The sequence below is a fragment of the Conger conger genome, chromosome 3 (assembly GCF_963514075.1).
Source record: "Conger conger chromosome 3, fConCon1.1, whole genome shotgun sequence".
Classification (NCBI taxonomy): Eukaryota; Metazoa; Chordata; class Actinopteri; order Anguilliformes; family Congridae; genus Conger; species Conger conger.
In genome coordinates, this window is record NC_083762.1 from 6,013,414 (window position 1) to 6,033,170 (window position 19,757).

Below are 19,757 nucleotides of genomic sequence, written 5' to 3' on the forward strand. Positions count from 1 at the left end.
ACATGCGTACTGAGACAGTGAAGCTTACCGTGTGTAAAACAGGCTGAAACATGCGTACTGAGACAGTGAACCTTACCGTGTGTAAAACAGGCTGAAACATGCGTACTGAGACAGTGAAGCTTACCGTGTGTAAAACAGGCTGAAACATGCGTACTGAGACAGTGAAGCTTACCGTGTGTAAAACAGGCTGAAACGTGCGTACTGAGACAGTGAAGCTTACCGTGTGACACCGTGGTCAAAAGCAGCAGGAGTTTGAGAAGGGGACCCAGCATCCTCTTCATCCCACAGGACAGGAGTCACCGAAACAAGAACCCAGTCCAGGAGATACACACACCAGAGTTACACACACTGCCTCTTCACAAGAACCCAGTCCAGGACAGACTCTGTCTGAGTGTGGTGTGTATTAGCCAAAGGAACATGACAGTGTCAACAGTTAAAGAGGAAGTTATTGAGGAGAAAAACAGAATAAAATTGAGACCTCCATTTAAAAAGAATAATAATAATAATTTTTTATAGCAATGTCGTTATGTGCCTCAATCTGTTCAGAAAGAAAACTATTAATGGCATTTTTCTGCAATGCAGCTTGAACCTTTCCTGGAATAAGTCACATTTTTCTGAAGTAAGATTGACCTAAATGGTGTCATAGAACACTTATAATATTTCCTTTGTTAGAGCAATGTCGTTATGTGCTCTTATCTATACAGCAAGAGATAACCTTTCATTGTATTTTTCCACAATACAGCCTGAACCTTCTTTCTATGTCCCAATGTCCAAGCTATAAAAAAACAGATAATAATTGGTAAGACACTAAAAATCAGGTAAAACACGAGCAGTTCTCAGTCATGGTACCCACGAGGAGCAATCTAAAAGAGTCTAGAGAAACAAATTGATCCAATTTTAGAGTGTCCTGGAGCCTATTCCACTTGTCCGGAGCATAGTGAGAAAAAGCAGTTTTTCCATATTCCGTCCTCACGTGCGGAATGAGCAATCTGATGTGTGACTGCGAGCGTGTTCGGGAATTCATAGAGTTGTGAATGTGGAGCGAGGATATATACGATGGAAGTTTACCAATTAGAATTTTATAGATGAATAGAAGAGAATGTAGCTCTCTTCGTGCAGTTAGGGACGACCAACCCAATTTTTCATACAAAACACATCGGTGAGTAAGAAAACCATCACCCGTTACAAAGCGCAGGGCACTATGATACACAGCATCAAGCAGCTTCAAAATGGCAGGAGAAGCATGCATATACACAATTTCACCATAATCAAAAACAGACATAATTTGGGACTGAACAATGGATTTCCTGGTTTGAAGAGAGAAACAGGATTTATTCCTGTAAAGAAAGCCAATTTTAATCCTCAGCTTCTTTATGAGATGTTCAACATGTGTGCGAAAAGAGAGCTTGGTATCCAGCCACATACCCAGGTATTTAAATGAGTCGACACAATCAATTAGTTCTCCCTGCAGAGAGTGAAGAGAAAGGCTATTATTAAATATTGACGATCGAGAGAAAAACATCCATTTAGTTTTGTTTGAGTTTAAGACTAATTTGAGATCAAGCAGAGATCGTTGGAATGTGTCGAAGGCTGACTGCAGGCTTGCAGCTGCCTGAACTGGGGTGGGACCAAAGCAGTAAATTATTGTATCGTCCGCATAATAATGGACATTAGTGTGTACAGAAGGGAAAAGAATATTATTTATATAAAGAGTGAATAAAATTGGACCAGAAATGGACCCTTGTGGGACACCCTTAACAACAGATAAAGAGCTGGATCTAAGATTGCCAGCAACAACAGACTGCTTTCTCCCAGACAAGTAGTTAGAGAACCAACTAAGAGAAAGGTCATCCAGGCCAATGGAAGCTAACTTACTTAATAAAATACCATGATCAACATTACATTACATTATTAGACTAAGCAGGAGACAATCCTCCCCTGGAGCAATGCAGGGTTAAGGGCCTTTCTCAAGGGCCCAACAGCTGCGCGGATCTTATTGTGGCTACACCGGGATTAGAACCAGCAACCTTGCGTGTCCCAGTCATTTACCTTAACCACTACGCTACAGGCCACCAGTTTCTAAGGCCTTAGAGAGGTCGACAATGTTGGCGATTATCAAGACCATTCACAATATCATTAAGGACGAGGGAAGTGGCAGTAGCAGTGCTATGACCGGGTCTGAATCCTGATTGGTGTGAGTGTAGGATATTGTATGCGTCTAAAAAAGCCCGCAGCTGTTCAATTGCCAGGGTTTCTAAATCCTTAGCTAGGCAACACAGTCTAGAGATGGGACAATAATTGTTTAGGTCACTGGTGTCACCCCCTTTGAACAGGGGCACGACCTGTGCGGACTTCCAGACCGATGGGATTTCACCGGAGATAAAAGTTAGGTTAAAAATGTGATCAAGCGTGGAGGCGACCAGGTGAGCACTGAGACGCAAAAGATATGGGGCTATGTCGTCCTCACCCTTAGACTTTTTAATATTCAGATGGGAGGGTGCCATGAAGACTTCATAGTCACTAACCGGTCTAAAAGAGAATCTATTAGCAAGAGGGGAGGGGATCGAAAAATTCTGCAAAAGGTTTCCTGGAATAAGCCACTGACAGAATGGTGTGATGAAACAGGTCAAATATTTTCTTCCGTGTCAAACTGCAAGTGGCACGGACACAATGTTGACAGATAGACTTGAACAATTTTTAGTTTTATACATAGACACTGTCTATATATCTGTATATGTCCACACACACACAGACACACACACAGACACAGACACATTCCTCACATTATTATGTTTCACTGATTGGGAACCTGTTTGTGTAATGTTGAAGGATGGGGCTCAATGTGTGCTCGTCCAGTATGCTTTAGGATAAAGCAAAACACTGGATGGGAGGCCTCCTGGGAAAGCCATGTTGCTGCTGCACGTGGGAACACTGCGCTGTAGGAGAGGCCGTCTTTCGGACGAGACGTTTAAACCGAGGTCCTGACTCACTTCAACACCTCAGCCGGTTCCCCTTTGTCACCCAGCGGACACCCTAAACTAAACGCAGCCTCATCGTGTCACCTCATCAGCCAAGTTTGTTTTTTATTAAAAACCACTTCCCTATTCTCTCCATCCATGTCTGAGGTCGGAAAACAACGTTTCTGCACATTTCAAGTGACAAATTGTCTGCTAATCTATAGTTCTGCTCCATACCAAACATATGAACTTTCATTCTATGAATGTTACTTATTCCAAGAATCTTCCCTTGCCCTCCACCCCACCTTTGCCTACAAAACCACAAGTGAATCTGAAGTTGTCAGAATGGACATTTATATATTTTAGAACATATATATAAAAATGATTTATTTTAGTTTTGATCAATTACAGCATGCTTCTGGTTATATAGTCCACACGTAACAGTTGGAACCCATTTTATTAAAATATACATTCACAAATAATGTTGCAGAGACATGCATGAGTTGAGACATATATTCTTCATTCATATTAAAAAGAAATATGAAATACATCATTAAAGAAAAAATACACTTGACAAAAATAGATTGTACTGAAGGCAAATACACACAATGTATGGTATATAAAAATCATTGTAATTGCTAAGTCACCTACACTAACCAAAAAAGATATACACCACTCTTAACTACCATGTTAGCTTGTTAAAGAGAACAGTAAATAAAAAATGCACTTCAAAATCATTTCAATTACAAAACACTTGTATTGCATACCTTTTCCATGAATATTCTCCAAGCGTCAGTGCAGAGAACAAAGTGCACACATTACATTGCAGTTATTTAGCTGAAGAGACTTACAGTTGATTAGACTAAGCAGGGGAAAATCCCCCTTGGAGCAATGCGGGGTTAAGGGCCTTGCTCAAGGGCCCAACCGCTGTGTGGATCATATCGTGGCTACACCAGGGCTTGAAACATCAACCATCCTGGACCCAGTCATAACTTAGCCACTTCTCGACAGGCTGCCACACCCATAGCCACAATTTTACATAATGTTGATGTGACATGCACAATGTTTTTATTTGTATCCTGCCGTTACAGACGCTTTATGGAGTAACAGAACTCTTTCTTAATTTTTGATTGTTTTTACTTGATGATTACTTTTAATTACAATTGCAAAATATCAGTATTGGCATTATGCAGTATAACTGCTGAATGCACAGCTTAAACCAGACACTGTGACAAGCCTACTTTTTTCTTTCTTTTTTTGTTTTCCCTTTTTTATTTTCTTTGCCTTTTAAAAATAAGCTAAAGCAACTTTGAATTCATGGGCATTTCTCAAAGTCACAGAACTGTCTGTGGTCGAAGTTCACGCTCATTTACTGAACCGTTATCTTTTTCTGTGTTCGGTGCTGCGATCGTTGTCACTTCCATGTTTTCAGATTGGAACTAGAGGATCTGAATCTGCGCTGTCCAGTGCCATGGATACAAACAGACACTTTGAAGTTGCAGCGCTGTGTTCACCCGAGTTTGCCTGCTCCCACTGAAGAAGCTAGATTGAGATCGCACCTAGTGCTCATGGGAGTTGTAGTATCATGCAGGGTCACCGCAAAATTGCCTTAAGGTTCTGTTCCACTGAAAAAATCAATGACCCTTTTCTGTTTATTGCTGCAAATCATCCCTCAACTATTCAATTTTCAGGATAATGCCACCTTTTGAGTGATTACACCATGTATATGGTGGAATTAGTATAATTATGTACCATTTCTGTCTCAGTGCATAGTCATCCTATCATGATGAAACTTTGAAATCCTTTACTTCATATCCAGGAGAACCAGGTTGTATGCTTTAGGGACAGGTACAGCATCACAAATTCCATTGTTAGATTCTGAAATTTCACAATTTTCATGAAAAATCTTCATGGAAAATCTGAAAATTCGAGAAAAATGGCTTTTGGGGACTGGTGATACAAATTGGCTCAAAATATCTTCAAAATGTCTTATTTAGAATCTGAAAGAATTATAACATTATCTTACTAGGTTATAGACTGCAACAAAAACAAAAATGTTCAAATTTGTCATTTTGAGTAAAGTATACAAATTAGGTAATTGACATATTTTGTCAGAATTTATTTTATTTTATCAAGTCCATACCTCATGAAAGTATATGTAACTCTGAAATATGGAAAGTATTACTCTGACCAAAAGACGCGTTTGCAGTGGAACATAAGCGTAATTCAATTGACTTAATTTCAGATTCAGAAAATGTGACTGAAATCTCACCTGCCAAAGTGGCCAGTAAGAGTGAACAAGTTACACGCCACTGCCAAATTCTATCCGGATTTGGCCACTGGTAGGTGTTGATGTCAAGCCCTGCTGGTCACATAATTATCTGTTTGTGTTCTGCAATATCTCTATTGTATAACACACAAACTCTCCCACAAAGGTGACAGGGAGGAAAATTACAGTTCACATTACCAAAAAACTGTGAGAAAAAAGAAAGAAAAAAGAAAGATATCCTTCCCACGATGTTGTAGTTCCTGTGGAAAAATCCCCCTGAATTTCAAGTGGGTATTCGGCCTAAATTTGAGGAAGGTCACTACGATTGGCTGGATTTACGTGTCACCTGGGGAGTGAGATTGCATTACTCGATATTACTGCACTGTACATTACATTATAATCATTTACTGGGTGCTTTTATCCAGACCCACAAACATTACAGGACTGTATCTTCACTTGTGTCAAGAATCCAAAAATGTGATATCACCAACAAGGCACAGACGTCCTATTAACCCTTGTGTAGTCATAACATTCTGTATACTCCCCTTGTCCAGAGGGTAGTAAATGACCCACCTTCACTAAACCCCTGAAATAAAGCAGCTTAATTGAATTTCTATCTTTCAAATCTATTTGTCTATATCTATTAACAAATAGATTAATAATTGTTATGGGTATGCACTTTGTTGTACGTCGCTCTGGATAAGAGCGTCTGCCAAATGCCAATAATGTAATGTAATGTAATGTAATGTAATGTAATATCTATATCTTTCAAATTTTCTATGATGTTAAACATAGTGGCGGGTCATTTTTTAACCCTTAAGACAACACAAGCGTTAAAGAGGCCTGATAGAAATTCAAAGATCCTCAAGAGATATTCAAAGGGGTAAATGAAATTTGTACAGTTTTAGGGAGACAAGGAGTAGCAAAGCACGTTTCTCACCAGTCCTTCTCTGGCTTCTCTTTGGTTGTTTTTGCTTCTTTTTGTAGAGGCAGCACCAGGTCCCCAACAGGATAGCGAGAAGAACCGAGCAAGATCCCAGTGCCACAGGAACAACCATCTGCTCTTGGCACTCTGAAGGGAACCAAGATCACATATTTACCACAGCACCACAATGGACTGGCGCATAGTAATGTCAATGACACTCTCGCTGTGCACTCACTGAGCACTTTATTAGGAACACCTACTTCTTCATCTGATTGTCTAATCGGCCAGTTGTGTGGCAACAGTGCAGTGCATACAATCATGCAGATACGGGTCAGGAGCTTCAGTTAAAGTTCACATCGACCATCAGAATACGGAAAGAAATGTGATCAAAGTGACTTTGACCATCTAATGATTGTGGGTGCCAGAGAGGGTGGCTGGAGTATCTCAGAAACTGCTGATCTCCTGGGGGTTTTCACGCACAACAGTCTCTAGCGTTAGCAGAGAATGGTGCGAAAAACTAAAAACATCCAGTGAGTCTAAGTCTAAAAAAGTCTAAAAAATTAGCTCAAATAAATACCTTCTGACACTAGCACTCACTCACTCCCAGCAAATACAATGGGGTGAGGTCCACAAAATTATATTTCCTCTTTCATATTGTAAACTTTTGGGCCGTCATCGATCACAAGCATTACGTCTACAAGTTCCCACAGAGAACGTAAAACTTGATAATTAAAGCAGGTCCTTACTGCACTATTAGGGCTCTGTTAAAAATCCTTATTGCCTAAATATCATTTGATGAATATTTATACATCAAGTAATTCATAAAATATGGTTACATTTAAATATTACGAATGCCAAAAGTTAACATGCACATCCATTAGTTACAGCAACAAAACCAGTAGTGACCCCTGAATATTTTATCAACCAAGATGAAGCCACAGATGCATTCAGTACAAACTTACTGTAGGTATATATGCATGCACACAAACACATACACACACACACACACACATACACACACACACACACACACACACACACACACACATACACACACACACACACACACACACACACACACACACACACATACACACACACACACACACACACACACACACACATAACGATATTTGCATAGGGAAGATTGTCATGGTTTCCACTGTAGACTTCTGGAAATACCTGTATTTACCGCACTAGACCCCTAGAGGGCTTGCCGGCCTTGCTCAGCAGGGGAAATTGCCTCCCTCTTGTGGAATGCAGGTGTAATCATGGCCGAATGCCATCAGCTGGTTGGAGAGCTATTTAAGTCTCTTCCTGGCACTGCTCTGAGCTTTGGTGTTTCACTTTGACAAGTACACAGAGCTGGTAAGGTATTAAGGTGGACGGACGGACGGACGGACGGACGGACGGACGGACGGACGGACGGACGGACGGTTTTTAGACTGAATTGCTTTTAATCTTGAGAAGCATTCATTTAAAAATCTAGAAATTAGAAATTAGAAATAGAGAAGTTTAGGGACCTATTTTGTTTTTCTTTGGGTTGGTTAATTCCTGAGAACCTTCCCTATTTTTTGTTCTGGGTTCCGCTTCTGTTTAGAAGAGTGTGTGGCAGAGTTCGGCGCATAAAGTTTAGCCTGTTCAAGACTGCCGGTAAAATATCTCGATTTGTTTCTCCTGACCAGTATAGCTCAGTTCAGTTTTTCTGTTGGCAGAACGCCGGGGAGTTTGGTTCCCTTTTTCCGTTCTTTCCTCAACTATTTTAGTGGTTATCCAACTTGTCATTGGTAACTTTGTGATCCCTTCCCGGTCGCTCTTGGTCTCCCGCCCCTGCTCCCTCACATAGATAGTATAGAATATTTGTAATTATCCTTAAATTGAACAAGAACGCATGACAGAAACAGAGCTACCACATTGCACTTTCATATAGCGCTGAACATTTGGGTTCATTAGCCATATCAATGCTCTGTCAGGATTTGGGCCAGAGGAACCATGCGCAGTCTCGTGGATAACCAGAAAATAGCAGGTTTAATGTAGCAGGTGGATAAGGGGCAGACAGAGCGTAATCCAGACAGGCAAAGTTAAAAGATTGGGTGGTCAGTCCAAACAGGGCAGAGGTACAAAGTTAGCAATCCAAAGACAGACTCCAAAGAGCCAGATAGGGGTCAAAACAGAAATCCAGAAATCAAAACAGACACAACAGAGTATAAAAGGACATCAAACAGAGGCTAGAACAGAGAAGAACCTAACACAGGGGAAAACTGAACTGACAAACTAGCAACACTGAACTGAAACGACAGGCTTAAATATATTAGAAAGAAGAGATAATGAGACAAGGAGAAACAGCTGGGACAAGACAGGGCGGAAATGCATAGAAGGAGTTATAACTATTGTTTTTGTTTTTATTTTCTGTAAGAGTCTCTCAGAGTTAAATGGCATATTAACCTCCAATAAATGGCTTCTCCATAATTTGTGAAGATTTTGTGCATCCTACCTCGACAGGTGAGGAGTTTCTGGGTGGTTCTTTCCTTGCTGACGTGGTTACTGACTGTACAGGTGATAGATCCGGGTATGTCCCTCTTCAGTATGACAGTTTGGGTCTCATTGCTGAGGAAGGCCACCCCCCCATCCAGGGGTCGGTCATTCAGAGTCCAGCTGTACTGGGGGGGCTCCCCTGTGCTGGAGCACCAGGCCCGAATCTCTCCATGGGGCTGACAGTGCTGGAACAGTTTAGGGGGAGACACTGGGGCTACAAGGGAATGGAAAACAGCCCAAATTAGAAATGTGCTAATGTAGTCCACAAAGAAAATAAACTGACATGAAAGTCATTAGACATTAGAGCCGTAGAATTGTGCCTGCATCCAACTGCAGATTCGGCCTGAGGCTGAACTGTTTTGCAAATGGATTTCCCAGAGAATCAGTGTCTACAGTGTTACTGAGACAGTAGATAAGTGCATTAGTTTCAGGTACTTGCACGTTTAATAATAGGTGCCATGTTAGCCAGCAGTTCATTTTGGCCAAGAGAACAGCCTTGGGTCCCTTGTGGTTGCAGGTTTTCCTGTTTAGTTTTAAAGATAAATTAATCTGCAATATTACAATTTTGATAGACAAAATAATGATTTACCTTGAATGGTCAGAGTTATGTGTCTTTTTCCCCTGCCTGTACCACCTAAAAACTCTTCAATTGAATATACTCCAGAATGATTTTTTGTTAAATTATCCAGCCTTAAGGTTCCATTCTTCAGGAACTGACCATTTCTACCGGAAAAAAAACGAGTTATTTTATTTCTCTGCTTGTAGGTGAAAATGTTTTCACACTTGAAAAAGACTTCCAACTGTAAATCCGAATGATCAACACTGTTGTTTATCAGGTGTACATAAGCTGATTGTCCCAGAGCTCCGTAATATTGGGCTGATATTTCACCCTCTGGGCTTCTGCAGGAGGTCGCGGTGCCTAAAAGAGGAAATAAATGTATGTTCACAGTCATGACAGTGAAGTAAATACAGTAGACTGATTAGAAATGGGGCGGCCTGTAGCGTAATGGTTAATGGTAATGTCAAACGCATGGTGATATTCACAAAGCACAGCTCAGACCAATGGTTCAAGAGAATGTACATTACTGTGCAAAAGTTTTAGGCAGGTGTGAAAAAATGCAGTAAATAAAGAATGCTTTCAAAAACAGAAATGTTAATAGTTTATTTTTATCAATTAACAAAATGCAACGTTAGTGAACAGAAGAACAATCTAAATCAAATCAATATGTCACGGTGCCTAAAAGAGGAAAATGTACGGCCATGACAGAGGAGTAAATACAGAAGACTGATGAGAAATATATATTTTAATCATGATATCAAATGTTTAGAAATTGATAAAATGCAAAAAATAATTTGTTTGAGTTTGAATGTACCAAGTATTTTCAACATTAAATAAATAATTTTCAATGATTCCATTATTTTTCAAGTTTTATTCATAAATGAATGTGAATTCTTTCTCAACACATCTTATATTCTTCAGACATACAGTAGATGCCTTTATCATGACCACATGTTCACCATGAGCCTTCAAGCTAAAATGTACAGATTCCTTCTGTTATAGGGTATGTTCACACATTCTGTACAGCAAAAGAAGGGCTGGTCCAGTATCCAGCAATTTAGACACAGACAATGCAGCCGTGTGTAAAACAGGCTGAAACATGCGTACTGAGACAGTGAAGCTTACCGTGTGTAAAACAGGCTGAAACATGCGTACTGAGACAGTGAACCTTACCGTGTGTAAAACAGGCTGAAACATGCGTACTGAGACAGAGAAGCTTACCGTGTGTAAAACAGGCTGAAACATGCGTACTGAGACAGTGAAGCTTACCGTGTGTAAAACAGGCTGAAACATGCGTACTGACACAGTGAAGCTTACCGTGTGTAAAACAGGCTGAAACATGCGTACTGAGACAGTGAAGCTTACCGTGTGTAAAACAGGCTGAAACATGCGTACTGAGACAGTGAACCTTACCGTGTGACACCGCGGGCAAAACCAGCAGGAGTTTGAGAAGGGGACCCAGCATCCTCTTCATCCCACAGGACAGGAGTCACCGAAACAAGAACCCAGTCCAGGACAGACACACACACCAGAGGTACACAAATTGCCGCTTCACAAGAACCCAGTCCAGGACAGACTCGCACACCAGAGTTACACACACTGCCTCTTCACAAGAACCCAGTCCAGGACAGACACACACACCAGCGTTACTCAGCGTTGCCTCTTCATCGATGGCACAGAAACGGTCTTAATGTCATCGCCGACTAACTCTGAGGGAGAGTGGTGTGCATTAGCCAACAGAGCCAACCTCAGCCCAGAAGCATAGCCTTGACACCACTGAAGACGCGTAACCACACTTCTTTCCTGAGGAAAGAGGAAGTACTCGCAGTGAAAAACAGAATAAAACTTCCAAAGATCTTCTGAGACCACTTCTCTATTTTTAAAAAAGAACATTTTGTAGCAATGTTATAAGTTTATAAGTGATAACTTTTCGTTCCATTTTTCCACCACACAGCTTGAACCTTCCTTCGAGGTCCTTATCATTGATCAATTCTGCCAAAGCTTCCTGACATAAGCTATTTTTTCTTACTTACTTACCACAATGGTGTCTCCGAACATGCAGAACATTTCTCCTGTGACAGCCAACTATAGGTGGGGCAGACACATGTAGAGGGAGGGCACATTATAGCGCCGTTTATTCCCATATATGGTGTGACTGGATTACAGTTAATATTGGTAGAGTAGGAAATGTTGACTATGCAGGTCAAGTGTACAATATAATCATGTACAGCACTGTGCAGAAGTCTTAGGCACCCTATATAACATATATTTTGGAAAACAATGGCTTGACAAAAACGCTCAAAAGTGCACTGACAAACAGGAGGCAACAATTTCAAGACATGACATGAACACTGAGCTTTATGCGGATGTAGACAGATGCAGACAATTATGCCATTAATGTAATGTAATGTAATGTCATGTAATTAAATGTAATGTAATGTAATTAAATGTATTTCCGTACGAATATTTCAGAATATTTACTGCTTGACTTACCGCTTGAGGCTTCTTTATGGCCTTCTGATGTTTTCAGTCCAGTATCCAGCAATTTAGACACAGACAATGCAGCCGTGTGTAAAACAGGCTGAAACATGCGTACTGAGACAGTGAAGCTTACCGTGTGTAAAACAGGCTGAAACATGCGTACTGAGACAGTGAACCTTACCGTGTGTAAAACAGGCTGAAACATGCGTACTGAGACAGAGAAGCTTACCGTGTGTAAAACAGGCTGAAACATGCGTACTGAGACAGAGAACCTTACCGTGTGTAAAACAGGCTGAAACATGCGTACTGAGACAGTGAAGCTTACCGTGTGTAAAACAGGCTGAAACATGCGTACTGAGACAGTGAAGCTTACCGTGTGTAAAACAGGCTGAAACATGCGTACTGAGACAGTGAAGCTTACCGTGTGTAAAACAGGCTGAAACATGCGTACTGAGACAGAGAACCTTACCGTGTGTAAAACAGGCTGAAACATGCGTACTGAGACAGTGAAGCTTACCGTGTGTAAAACAGGCTGAAACATGCGTACTGACACAGTGAAGCTTACCGTGTGTAAAACAGGCTGAAACATGCGTACTGAGACAGTGAAGCTTACCGTGTGTAAAACAGGCTGAAACATGCGTACTGAGACAGTGAAGCTTACCGTGTGTAAAACAGGCTGAAACATGCGTACTGAGACAGTGAACCTTACCGTGTGACACCGTGGTCAAAAGCAGCAGGAGTTTGAGAAGGGGACCCAGCATCCTCTTCATCCCACAGGACAGGAGTCACCGAAACAAGAACCCAGTCCAGGAGATACACACACACACCTGAGTTACACACACTGCCTCTTCACAAGAACCCAGTCCAGGACAAACACACACAACCAGCGTTCCACACACTGCCTCTTCACAAGAAACCAGTCCAGGACAGACACACATGCCAGAGTTACTCAACCTCACAACACAGGATCTTGCACAGCACTGGGCCCTCCATGTGACAGCGTGTGATGAGGAAAACGAGGAAAGAGGAAGTTATTGAGGAGAAAAGCAGAATAAAACTTCTGAGACCACTTCTCTATAAAAATAAAAAAAACCTACTTTTTATCGCAATGCTATGTGCCTCAATCTGTTCAGAAAGACATTACTTTTGATTAAATTGTTCTGCAATGCAGCTTGAACGTTTTTTTCTATAAAAGGTTTCCTAGACTGACCAAAATGGTGTCATAGAACATTTAACATATTTCCTTTTTCATAGCAATGTCGTTATGTGCTCCAATCTATAGAGCAAGAGATAACTTTTCATTCTATTTTCGACAACACAGCTTGAACCTTCTTTCTATGTCCTTAAAATTCTGCAAAAGGTTTCCTGGAATAAGCCACTGACAGAATGGTGTGATGAAACAGGCCAAATATTTTCTTTCGTGTCAAACTGCAAGTGGCACAGACACAATGTTGACAGATAGACTTGAACAATTTTTAGTTTTATACATAGACACTGTCTATATATCTGTATATGTCCACACACACACATACACACACACACATACACACATACACACACACACACACACACACACACACACACACATATTGCACATTATTATGTTTTACTGTGGTAATGTAACATTAAATTCGAAGCAAAATCTCAGTCCTCAGTACATTTTTTGATATTTAGAAGCTGTTCATTTCATTATTTTTGAACGCATCTTCACTTTATGGATTTTTCATACACGTGCCTAAGACTTTTGCACAGTATTGTACGTCTTAAGACAACCAGATAAACAGAGAATGTCAGTAGTCTGGCTGAGACAAAAGCATGCATTTGCATGCATTTTCTCAGAATGTTCAAACTGAACCTAACTGAAATGTTCTAACCATGTTCTAATTGAAACTGCACCAAACTCTCAAAGTTCTCAGGCCTCTTGTTAGACCTCTCAGGAAACAGGGGAAGCAATTACTCCCAAGCTTTCCACACAGAGACCTCAAACCCCCTGTGGAGCCAGGAAGGGAAGGTAAGGCACTGTCCACCAGGGGGCAGCACCACCCCTTCATGCAGGTATGCAGCTGTGCCTGATTGCAATCAGATTGTTATGAGGGCGACAAAAGATTAATTAATTAATTATCCTAACCCGCTTATCCTGAACCGGGTCGCAGGGGGGCTGGAGCATATCCCAGCATACATTGGACAAAAGGCAAGAACTCACCCTGGACAGGTCGCCAGTCCATCGCAGAACACACACACCATTCACTCACACCTATGGGCAATTTAGACTCTCCAATCAGCCTAACCTGCATGTCTTTGGACTGTGGGAGGAAACCCACGCAAACATGGTGAGAACATGCAAACTCCACACAGAGAGGCCCCAGCCGACAGGGATTCACACCCAGGACCTCCTTGCTGTGAGGCGGCAGTGCTACCCACTGGTTGGGGATGGATGGTTGGATGGATGGATGGATGATGGATGGATGGATGGATGGATGGATGGATGGATGGGACTGTCTCCCGGTTTATGGGCTGTGGTTGTAGTTTTTGTTCCACCTTCTGTTCCCTTTTTCACACTGGTTTGTGGGACAGCCAAATTCTTGATTTTGGTTATTTTTGGACATTTTGGGTATGTTTGATGGATTTTTAGTTAATAAACGTGTGGGTGTTAAGCCAACCCCATTTCTGGTTTCTTCCGGTCTGTTCACCACGTGAGCCGTGGTCAGCCCCAGTTATTCCCCACACCTCTGTATCCCCTTCTGGCCCTGTGGGAATCCATCTCCCAATCACAACAAGGAGTAGTAATATTGCGTGCAAGAGTGTGTGTCTGTCTGTGTTTTTCTTTCTCTTCCTCTCTCTCGCACAGCGCAGAGCCTGTGACATCTTGGCCGGCCGGTTCCCACCGCTCTCAGTTACCAGCCAGGGTAAGTGGCAAATGGTCGCCATTTACATAAAGCCTTTCATCCAAAGCACTGTACAATTGACACTTCTCATTCACCCAGTCCTACAAACTCACACACCAATGCAAGGCACCAACCAGCTCATCAGAAGCAATTGGGGGTTAGGTGTCTTGCTCAGGGTGGGAACAAACTGGCAACCCACCGACTGGAAGACGACTGCTCTTGCCTCCTGAGCCAATGTCGTCCAGCATGTTGTCCCATGAGTGGACAGTTGCCAGACAATTGGCTGACTAGATAATCGCATGAATAAGTAGGAGTAAAAAGTAAAAATGTTCCTAATAAAGTGCTCAGTCTCTGTCCATGCATCACACCACCTGCTTTCAGAAATGACTTCCTGGAACAAGGAGATGAGTGAAATCAGCAAACATAGGGAAGATTTGTCATGTTTTAAAACTAACCCTGAACACTGTTTAAGCTAACCCTGAACACCGTTTAATGCTAACCTTGAACACGGGTAAAGCTAACCCTGAAAACTGTTTAAAGATAACCCTGAAAACTGTTCAAAGATAACCCTGAACACTGTTTAAAGCTTACCCTGAACACTGTTTAAAGCTAGCCCTGAACAAGGTTTAGCTGTACCATTTCAACACCTCAGCCAGTTTCCCTTTGTTGCCCTGCTAAACCACAATCCTTCACACCCAGGGAACTAAAAGCAGCCTTATCGTGTCATCTCATCAGCCAGTTAGTTTTTATTAAAAACCACTTCCCTATTCTCTCCATCCGTGTCTGAGGTCGGAAACAACGTTTCTGCACATTTCAAGTGACAAAATGTCTGCTAATCTATAGTTCTGCTCCATACCAAACATATGAACTATCATTCCAGGAACCTTACTTATTCCAAGAATCTTCCCTTGCCCTCCACCCCACCTTTGCCTACAAAACCACAAGTGAATCTGAAGTCGTCAGAATAGACATTTATATATTTTAGAATATATATTATAATTAGATATTTTCGTTTTTATCAATAACAGCATGCTTTTGGTTATCTGGTGGAACATATTTTATAAGAATATTTGCACAAATAATGTTACAGAGACATGCATGAGTTGAGACATTATAGTCTTAATTCATGTAAAAAAGAAATATAAAATACATCATTAAAGAAAAAATATAAATGACAAAAATAGATTGTACTGTACTGAAGGCAAATACACACAACGTATGGTATATAAATAAAGTATATAAAAATCATTGTAATGGCTAAGTCACCTACACTTACCAAAAAAGATATACACCACTCTTAACTACCATGTTAGCTTGTTAAAGAGAACATTAAATAAAAAATGCACTTCAAAATCATTTCAATTACAAAACACTTGTATTGCAGACCTTTGCCATGAATATTCTCCATGTGTCAGTGCAGAGAACAAAGTGCACACATTACATTGCAGTTGATTAGACTAAGCAGGGGAAAATCCCCCTTGGAGCAATGCGGGGTTAAGGGCCTTGCTCAAGGGCCCAACCGCTGTACGGATCGTATCGTGGCTACACCAGGGCTTGAACCGTCAACCATCCTGGACCCAGTCATAACTTAGCCACTTCTCGACAGGCTGCCCATAGCCACAATTTTAGATAATGTTGATGTGACATGCCCAATGTTGTGAAACTAAATTTATTTTATTACTTGCCTACAGCTGAAGAGAACTTGCTGTATCTTACAGTAATGAGCATTATGTGAACGTAATGTCAATTTCAATTTTATCTGTATCACGCCGTTACAGACACTTTACGGAGTAACAGAACTCTAACTTAATTTTTGATTCTTTTATTTTTTACTTTTATTTTTAAATTATGATTACAAAATATCAGTATTGGCATTATACAGTATAACTGCTGAATGCACAGTTTAAACCAGACACTGTGACAAGCCTACTTTCTTTCTTTTTTTATTTTTCCTTTTTATTTTCTTTGCCTTTTAAAAATAAGCTAAAGCGACTTTGAATTCATGGGCATTTCTCAAAGTCACAGAACTGTCTGTGGTCGAAGTTCACGCTCATTTACTGAACCGTTATCTTTTTCTGTGTTCGGTGCTGCGATCGTTGTCACTTCCATGTTTTCAGATTGGAACTAGAGGATCTGAATCTGCGCTGTCCAGTGCCATGGATATAAACAGACACTTTGAAGTTGCAGCGCTGTGTTCACCCGAATTTGCCTGCTCCCACTGAAGAAGCTTGAGCGAGGTGGCACCTAGTGCTCATGGGAGTTGTAGTATCATGCAGTATCACCGCAAAATTGCCTTAAGGTTCTGTTCCACTGAAAAAATCAATGACCCTTTTCTGTTTATTGCTGCAAATCATCCCTCAACTATTCAATTTTCAGGATAATGCCACCTTCTGAGTGATTACGCCATGTATATGGTGGAATTAGTATAATTATTTACCATTTCTATCTTTGGAGTTCTCAGTGCATAGTCATCCTATCATCATGAAACTATGAAATCCTTAACTTCATATCCAGGAGAACCAATTATTTTCTTGTTATAAGCTTTAGGGACAGGTACAGCATCACAAATCTCATTGTTTGATCCTGAAATTTCACAATTTTTCTTCATGAAAAATCTGACATTTCTAGAAAAATGACTATTGGGGACTGGTGATGCAAAAATGACTCAAAACATCTTCAAACATATCTTATTTAGAATATTATAACTATATCTTACTTGGTTCAGATTATAGACTTTTGTCATTTCCGCCATCTTGAGTAAAGTAGGCAAATAAGCTAATTGACATATTTTGTCAGAATTTATGTTTTCAATTCCATATCTCACGAAAGTACCTCTGAAATCATATGGAAGACATTATATTACATTACATTAATGGCACATGGCAGACACTCTTATCCAGAGCGATGTACAACAAAGTGCAAAGTGCATACCCATAACCAGGGATAAGTGTGCGGAAAGACCAAAGATGTGTTTTTGGTGGAACATAACCGTAATTCAATTGACTTAATTTCAGATTCCATTACATTACATTACATTATTGGCATTTGGCAGACGCTCTTATCCAGAGCGATGTACAACAAAGTGCATACCCATAACCAGGGGTAAGTGCGCTGAAAGACCCTAGAGGGAAGTACAATTTCAATTGCTACCCGTACAACAAAGATAAGGACCAGGGCCTATTTTTTTTTATTTAAAAAAAAATGTTTTTTATCAACAAATAAACAAACAAACAACAAAGCAAAAGTGACCAAACTTAACTATCCAAATACTGCTTACCTAGCCAACTAAAAATACCGATACACAAAGCAAGTCACAGAGACAACAATTAAGGTTCACAGGGAGGTAGGGAGGGATGGGGAGAGGTGCTGCTTGAAGAGGTGTGTCTTCAGCTTGCGCTTGAAGGTGGGGAGAGATTCTACAGTTCTGACCTCAACGGGGAGTTCGTTCCACCACCGTGGAGCCAGAACAGACAGTAGTCGTGAGCGTGAGGTGGAGGTTCGGAGAGGGGGAGGTGCCAAGCGGCCTGTGGAGGCTGAACAAAGAGGTCTGGCAGGGGTGTAGGGTCTGATGATTTTTTGTAGGTAAGCTGGGGAAGACCCCTTAACTGCTTGGAAGGCTAGCACCAATGTTTTGAGGAATGTTGTCTAGAGGAGACGTCCGCAGCGATACTAGAACACCTGGTTAGAATGATGCACTTACTGACTAAGGACAACTTTCGCCAGTCTAATATACGCTAGCGTCGCTCTGACACGCGTATTTAAATCACCTACAATTGCTCACAAGCAATATCAAATCAAAGCTAATCTACTGATAAATTCCACAGCTATTTAAGCTATTTAAGACAAACGTTCAATCACTCTACAGGTATGCAAATAGTAGAAGTGATTAACAGCAATAGAGACAACAAACTGGCTCAAGCCCTAACCCATGCTGTTCAAATTAGCAATTTAAAATCAAACATTACCGCGTCTAGAGGAAAGTCCGCAGCGATACTAGAACACCTGGTTAGAATGATGCACTTACTTCCTTTTGGAAAGTACAATTTTCTTTCTTCATATAAAATGTTACTGAAATCTCACCTGCCAAAGTAGCCAGTAAAAAATGCCAATATATCCGCATTTGGCCAGTGGTAGGTGTTGATGTCAAGCCCTGCTGGTCACATAGTTATCTGTTTGTGTTCTGCAGCATCTATATTGTATAACACACAAACTCTCCCACAAAGCTTTATGGGAAGAAAATGACAGTTCCTCAAATTACCAAAATAAATGTGAGACTTTTATTTTATTTTATTTTTTTAAGATATCCTTCCCCAGTGTTGTACTTCCCGTTGACAAATCCCCCTGAATTATAACTGAGTATTCGGTCTAAATTTGACGAAGGTCGCTGCGATTGGCTGGACCTACGTGCGGATGCCAGAGTACACCGTGTCCGCCTGTCCCTCGGCTGAGTGCCTGGCGGCCTTCGCCCTGCCCGACACTTTCACCTCCCCGTAGACCACCTGCGGCTCCTGCTGCTGCTTCTTTGGGCGATCCTTCTTCTTCGCCACCTGCACCTGGCAGTACACCAACTCCTGCGGGTCCCCCTCCGGCCCGTCGCCTGGGGAGTGAGATGGTTGGCATTTATATAGCGCCTTTATCCAAAGCTGTACAATTGATGCTTCTCATTCACCCATTCGTACACACACTCACACACAGACACAGACACAGACGGCGATTGGCTGCCATGCAAGGTGCCGACTGGCTCGTTAGGAGCATTTGGGGGGTTAGGTGTCTTGCTCAGGGACACTTCGACACAGCCCGGGCGGGGGATCGAACCGGCAACCCTCCGACTGCCAGGCGACCGTTCTTACTGCCTGAGCCATGTCGCCCCATATTACTGTACTGTACACTACATTATAATCATTCAGTGGTTTGTGAAGAAGTTTGTCAAGAATACAGAAACGAGATATCACCAACACGGCACAGACGTCCTATTAACCCTCGTGTAGTCTTACCATTAACCCTCGTGTAGTCTTACCATTCTGTATAGGCCCCATGTCCTGACCCGCCTTCACTAAACCCCCAAAATAAAAGCAACTTAATTGCAAATCTATGTTGCATGAAGAAACAACCTGTCACTCATCACAAACTTTGTCATCAAATTTCA

At 41.3% G+C, this 19,757-nt stretch overlaps 2 protein-coding genes across 4 annotated transcripts in view; both read right to left on the reverse strand.

Moving 5' to 3' along the window:
• Window positions 1–19,757, reverse strand: part of LOC133125302 (uncharacterized) — a 127,334-nt gene that overhangs the window by 95,399 nt on the left and 12,178 nt on the right. For 2 of the 3 annotated variants that reach the window (XR_009708406.1, XR_009708405.1), the window contains one exon: window positions 18,379–19,208. Coding sequence is in view for 1 of the 3 variants with exons in the window: in XM_061237128.1 (XP_061093112.1) it covers window positions 19,012–19,208 (197 nt within the window). In the remaining 2 variants the exon portion in view is untranslated. Of the gene's footprint in view, window positions 1–17,775; window positions 19,209–19,757 lie in introns of those variants that run through there. The other variant, XM_061237128.1, reaches the window with a different exon arrangement.
• On the reverse strand, window positions 3,396–12,687 carry LOC133125305 (uncharacterized). Its single transcript, XM_061237131.1, has 5 exons — window positions 12,436–12,687; window positions 9,276–9,605; window positions 8,646–8,900; window positions 6,167–6,298; window positions 3,396–5,572 (listed from the first exon to the last, which is right to left on the reverse strand). The coding sequence occupies exons 1-5, from the start codon at window positions 12,494–12,496 to the stop codon at window positions 5,562–5,564; spliced, it is 789 nt and encodes a 262-aa protein (XP_061093115.1). The 5' UTR covers window positions 12,497–12,687; the 3' UTR covers window positions 3,396–5,561.

What these genes read in the sequence shown, in the direction of transcription:
- LOC133125305 (XM_061237131.1), bottom strand. Translation starts at nt 12,496, where the DNA reads ATGAAGAGGATGCTGGGTCCCCTTCTCAAACTCCTGCTGCTTTTGACC. An exon ending in TTTGACCACGGTGTCACACG is followed by an intron (nt 9,606 to 12,435) that starts GTAAGGTTCACT and finishes TTCCTCTTTTAG; the next exon opens with GCACCGCGACCTCCTGCAGA. An exon ending in GAAACTCCTCACCTGTCGAG is followed by an intron (nt 6,299 to 8,645) that starts GTAGGATGCACA and finishes GGTTCCCTTCAG; the next exon opens with AGTGCCAAGAGCAGATGGTT.